This window comes from Lipotes vexillifer, unplaced genomic scaffold, assembly GCF_000442215.2.
Source record: "Lipotes vexillifer unplaced genomic scaffold, Lipotes_vexillifer_v1.1 scaffold1010, whole genome shotgun sequence".
Lineage (NCBI taxonomy): Eukaryota > Metazoa > Chordata > Mammalia > Artiodactyla > Lipotidae > Lipotes > Lipotes vexillifer.
In genome coordinates, this window is record NW_006794157.1 from 241186 (window position 1) to 246090 (window position 4905).

At 58.5% G+C, this 4905-nt stretch overlaps 1 protein-coding gene across 2 annotated transcripts in view; it reads right to left on the minus strand.

The window, feature by feature from the left end:
- The window catches only part of DUOX2 (dual oxidase 2), an 18701-nt gene that overhangs the window by 12046 nt on the left and 1750 nt on the right, over positions 1–4905 (minus strand). For both annotated transcript variants that reach the window (XM_007467014.1, XM_007467013.1), the window contains exons 5-16: positions 4578–4779; positions 4313–4479; positions 3870–3930; positions 3623–3719; positions 3089–3179; positions 2712–2814; positions 2062–2225; positions 1408–1533; positions 1304–1356; positions 984–1102; positions 483–620; positions 148–261 (exon numbers count right to left, since the gene is read on the minus strand). In XM_007467014.1, the coding sequence (XP_007467076.1) occupies positions 148–261; positions 483–620; positions 984–1102; positions 1304–1356; positions 1408–1533; positions 2062–2225; positions 2712–2814; positions 3089–3179; positions 3623–3719; positions 3870–3930; positions 4313–4479; positions 4578–4779 (1435 nt within the window). The remainder of the gene's footprint in view (positions 1–147; positions 262–482; positions 621–983; positions 1103–1303; positions 1357–1407; positions 1534–2061; positions 2226–2711; positions 2815–3088; positions 3180–3622; positions 3720–3869; positions 3931–4312; positions 4480–4577; positions 4780–4905) is intronic.

Genomic DNA, 4905 nt, shown 5'->3' on the forward strand with positions numbered 1-4905 from the left:
GCCCCTGCCCGGCTAGTTCCACTCTGCCAGTCTGAGCAGGCACCCCCAAAGCCTGGCTCTCTCCCCACATCTGTAACCTGGTTCTTTCTCGCAGCACCGCCCCCCATCTGTCCCCTTCCCTCTTCCGGCCCCTTGGCCCCATCTCACCTGACATTCCATCTTTGGCTGCTTCCTTCTTCACACTCTCTCTGCCTTTCCTTTGTAGCTTCTTGAGCTCTTGACCCCGGAAATAGGCCACCACCCCAGAGATAAGCAGGCTCACTGAAGGGGGTCAGAGGGAGACACTGGGTGGGGGGGGGTGGCCTCACCTACAGCTTCACTGAGGCTTTGGCTGCCGCCCCTCCCTTCCCAAGGCCCCTTGAGTCTGGCTTCAAATGTACCTAGGAGCTAGCCTTACAGGCCAGCAGGTAATGAGGGGCAGGGACAGTCTGTGAGGAGGAGGGGAGCCAGAAGAGAAATGGGTGAAGGGGTAAAGGGCTCACCTAGGGGAAGACAGCACAGAGCCACGATGGTGATGCCAAAACCAGGACCACTGCCCTCAAAGAAATGAGTCACAGTCAGGGGCACACAGGGGGGCAAGTCTTCACTTCTGAGCTGCCGGGGCTGAGGGCAGGGTGCACCTGAGGGAAAGACACAGAAGATCTCAGGGCCTGAGGATCCCACTCCTTGGCCAGGCAGCCTTCCCTTCTGTCCTATAAAGGACAGAAGGTACCCACTCCCTCCCAAACCCTCCTCCCTGGAACTTGTTCCCATCAAAAATTCCTCTTCCACATCCCATCTCTCAGCATCTATCCCAGCTTGACCACAAGGTTCAGCCTGCAAACCAGTCTAGTCTCTACTGGGGGAGGTGGCCTTACTGCAGGCCTCCCAGACCAACACAGAAGGAGCTGCCTGGTGCCTAGCTCCCTGGACAGCACCAAATGATCCCCACACAACCTCTCTCTTCTCTGCCACCATTGCTTGTGTTCTCCCAGGCCACCCACCTTGTTGCCAAATAAAGACATTGGGCTGCAGGGCACCATGGTTCACGCTGGTGACAGCCACCAGCACGTCCCGAAGAGTGGTGTTTCTGATTTCTGCAATTTCCTCCGTGGAGAATAGCCTAAGTTAGAGAAAGCCAGGAATTGTTGGGATGGGAAGGGGACACAGGTCTCCAGCAAACTCAGGCCCAGGGACCCAGATGAGAAAAGAGACCGAGAGGGGTTGGGGAGGGGTGCTGGGACATCCGGGTGCTGTTTACAGGCAGAGGGTCCGGGGCCCAGGCCGAGGTAGAGTCTGAGGTGGGAACCCAGGCAGGCCTCACCCATTCCTGCTGTTCTCAAACCAGTAGCGGTCGCCATCCCGCAGTCGCACAAACTGATGGAGGACGATGGTGCTAAGGAGGGGTCCACCATCCCGCAGTCGCACAAACTGATCGAGGACGATGGTGCTGAAGAGGGGTCCAGGGTCCCCATAGCTCTCCAGGAGGCCCCCGGGGAGTAGCTCCAGCCGGGACACGTCCTGGTTGTACAGGGCAGCTGTGGCCTCCAGCACCTGGGGCCACACAGGAAGTGAGGAGCGTGTGAGCGTGGATACGGTTTTGTGTTGGGAGGGCAGCCACTACTGCCCCATCCCTCAAACACAGGACCCCATCAACTGCCTGGCTTGCTGCTCAGGCCTGAGGAAGTGTCCTCTATCTAGGCAGCACTCCTCAGGTGGTGACAAGTCTGGTGGGAGGACCAGTGTGTCACTACCCAGACTGCCTATCCCCAGTGATCAGCAGCTTCAGGGTCACCCAACTCATGGGGCGAGATCCTGCAGGAATAGGACAATGGCACCCAACCCAGGGGCCACTCTGCAGTAATGGTACAATGCAGTGGTGAGGATACTCTGGAATCAGATGGTTGAATTTAAATCCTGCCTCCAAGACTGACTTACCAGTTTTGTCATCAGTAAAATGGCGATAATTATGGTATCTACTCTGTAACGTTCTTGACATAGATTAAATGGTTACATGTGTAAAGGACTTAGTATCACCACAAGAAAGCTTTAGCTGCCATTATTATCATCACTATTCCTGACCTGACGGTCCACTTTGGGGTTGAGGTCACTCCAGTTCTCTGGGGTCTCCAGCCCCAAGGCCTGTCGAGCTTGGCTGTAGCTGGGCAGCCCCATATCTCGGCCACGTTGGATGCTGCTGGCCACATAGTCAGTGCGGGAGAACTTGCCAGGGCCAGGCCAGTAATCTGAGGAGGAGAGAGGACCAGGCTCTAGGCTCAGTCCCTCTAACCCTTCTTCGCCCAGCAGCCTTGTACTGGGCTGTTGGCATTACCCACACTCAGCACTCCTCGACATGTGACCTGCCTTGGTGCAGGGTCACTGTCATCATGTGTGACCAGGGGCAATTTTTCTGGCAAAACTCTTCCCCTGACACTCAGGACTGTTCTAGTCACAAAGCAGTAAATTCCCCGTCCCACCTCCTTAACCTCAGCATAGGACTGGACAAAAACCTTTAGCGACCTAAGCACCAGAGACTGTGGTGCCACCCTTCCCCCACATACTCAGATGTCGGTAATTTAGAATAAAGCTTGTTTTCTTGTAATGGCTGTTTGCTGTGTGTTTATCTATGTTCCTGCTTTGTAGGTACCCTAGGTCTGCCTGATGCTTAACCCAGAAGGGTCCCCAGGCTCCCGGACCTCTGGGCCCTCATCCCCTCTGCCTCCAGTGCTTACCCCTCAGATCTTCAACCACTATCCTGTCCTCCAGCTCTGAAATCTGGGAGGCCATTCCCAGCAGCAGATGATTCACTGCCTCGGCACTGTTCAGATTGGGGTTCTGGAAAAAAACAACACGCTCAAGGTAGGTTCTCAGGCCCCTCCCTAAAGCCAGGTCCTTCTCAGAACCACTGCAGCACCTCAGGATAAAGGGCCCTTGGCCAGTCCTAGACTCTCTTGAGCTGTTGTCCCCAGATAATTTTCTGATCACTCTACCCTTCAACTCCAACCACCCTGGAGCGGCAACACCTAAGAACTGGAATTCTTGCTTTTCCCAGCCTGTGTGATGAGACTGACCGTGACCCACCTCCCCTTGCCCCTGACCCCAGGCTGACCTCCCGAATCCAGTAGCTGTTGCAGACTCTGAGAGCTGGGGAGCTGCCAAAACCCTCATTCAGGACCATCTGGAAATGACAGCTGGTGTTTCTGAAATGGGGAATCAAGGATGCAGTAAGAGAATTCAGAGAAGTTGAGGTGGGGTTGCGTGGGGTGAGGGCTTCAGAGGGGGTCTGGCCAGTACTAAGGGGTGTCCTCGGAACTTCCTGGAACATAACAGAGATTTGGCAACGAGTGCGGATTGAAGGTAGAGGTTGCTCTTCGTCCACACAGGGTAGGAAGGGAAGGAGGGAAGAGAGTGACCCAGCTGCTGGACAAATCCTGCTCTCAACAACTGAAGTTCAGCCATTAGGAGGAAATGGGGAGATTTTCCTGTTAAGACTGAACTTCCTACCCCAGGGTGCTGTTTCAGGGCACCAAATTCTGCTTCTTTTCCCCCATGAAACTGTAGGGGTGTAAAGAAGGCCCCAGGCCCACAAGACCACTTATTCTTCACCTCTGCCAGTGTGCTGCTCGGCCAGCCCCTCCCTCACCTCATGTAGACGCCAGGGGGCACCATGGTGGAGAAGAACTGCTCAGAGGCCGCCAGGAACTCCGGGGAGATGCTGGGGTCCAGGAAAGGGCGGTACTCTGCCCACAGGGGTAAGAAGACAAATAGGCTCTTTACCCTCACACAACTCTCGTCACATGAACCCACCTGTCTTCTTTGTCCTATGGATCCTGACCCCCTCCCCCTCCCCAAACGCCCCCTCAGCCCAGGTGTTCCCCAAACTCCCTCACCTGTGTAATTCGGCGGTGCTTGCTGCAGGAAGCTGGGCAGCCACTCATACATCGCGATGTTCTGAGGGTCAAGAGAGGGGGAAATGGGAGGCCAGCGCTGCAGCAGCCAGGCCAGGAAGGATCTGAGCTCAAGGAAGGCTTAGGTGTGAGACGAGGACCAGGCAGGGGCAGTCACGGGAGACACACTCAAACAGGAGAGGGGCGGAGGTTCCCGTTGCCCACGAGGAACGAGGGCAGGGGGGGAGGGGCAGCTAAATAACAATCACGAGAAAACCTCTGGTAGAACTAGCGCTTTGCCTCCTTATCACTCTCAGGGGCTTTCCCTAGACGGTAGCTGTCTGGGGAGGCGTGTTTCTGGGTGGGCTTGTCCAAGGCTGGAGGGCTCTGCGGGGCAGCGGAGTCTCCCGGGGACAAGGACGTGGGGGCAGGGCCGCGCGACCGACCTGGTAGGTGGCGATGACCCTCTTGCGCGCGTGCTGGAACAGCTCCTCGTCCCCCCAGAGCGGGTGCTGGCGGGCCAGCCTCTGCGCCCACAGGTTGTGGTAGCGGAACCAGAGCAGGCCCAGCGCCTGCAGGAAGGGCTCGCGGTTCCCTCGCTCCGCCCCGAAAGCTGCCCGCGCGGTGGGGACACAGGGGAGGAGTTGAGCGCGGGTGGGCCCGAGGGGGGCGCACCTCGCCGGCCGCCCGCCCGCGCCCCCGCCGCCTCACCGTACAGCCCCCGGGGCCCGCGCCGTCCCGTGGCGGGGTCGGGCGCAGTCCACACGCGCAGCGGGTCCTGCGCGTTCCGGGGGAAGGCGGGGTCGGGCCCCGACGCCAGCTGCCCACCGTTGAAGCTGCGCAGCTCGTCGCTCCAGGAGTGCGAAGAGCCATAGATGGCGCTGCCGTCCAGCCAGCCCGTCGCCTCGTTGGTCTGCGGGGACAGCGGGAGGCTGAGCCGGGGTTCGGGTGGCAGAGGCGGCTCAGGGCGGGCGACGGCCCGGCGGCCGTTGCGGGTGGTGGGAGCCTCTCCACAGCTGCCTCAGGTCCCGCCCCACCA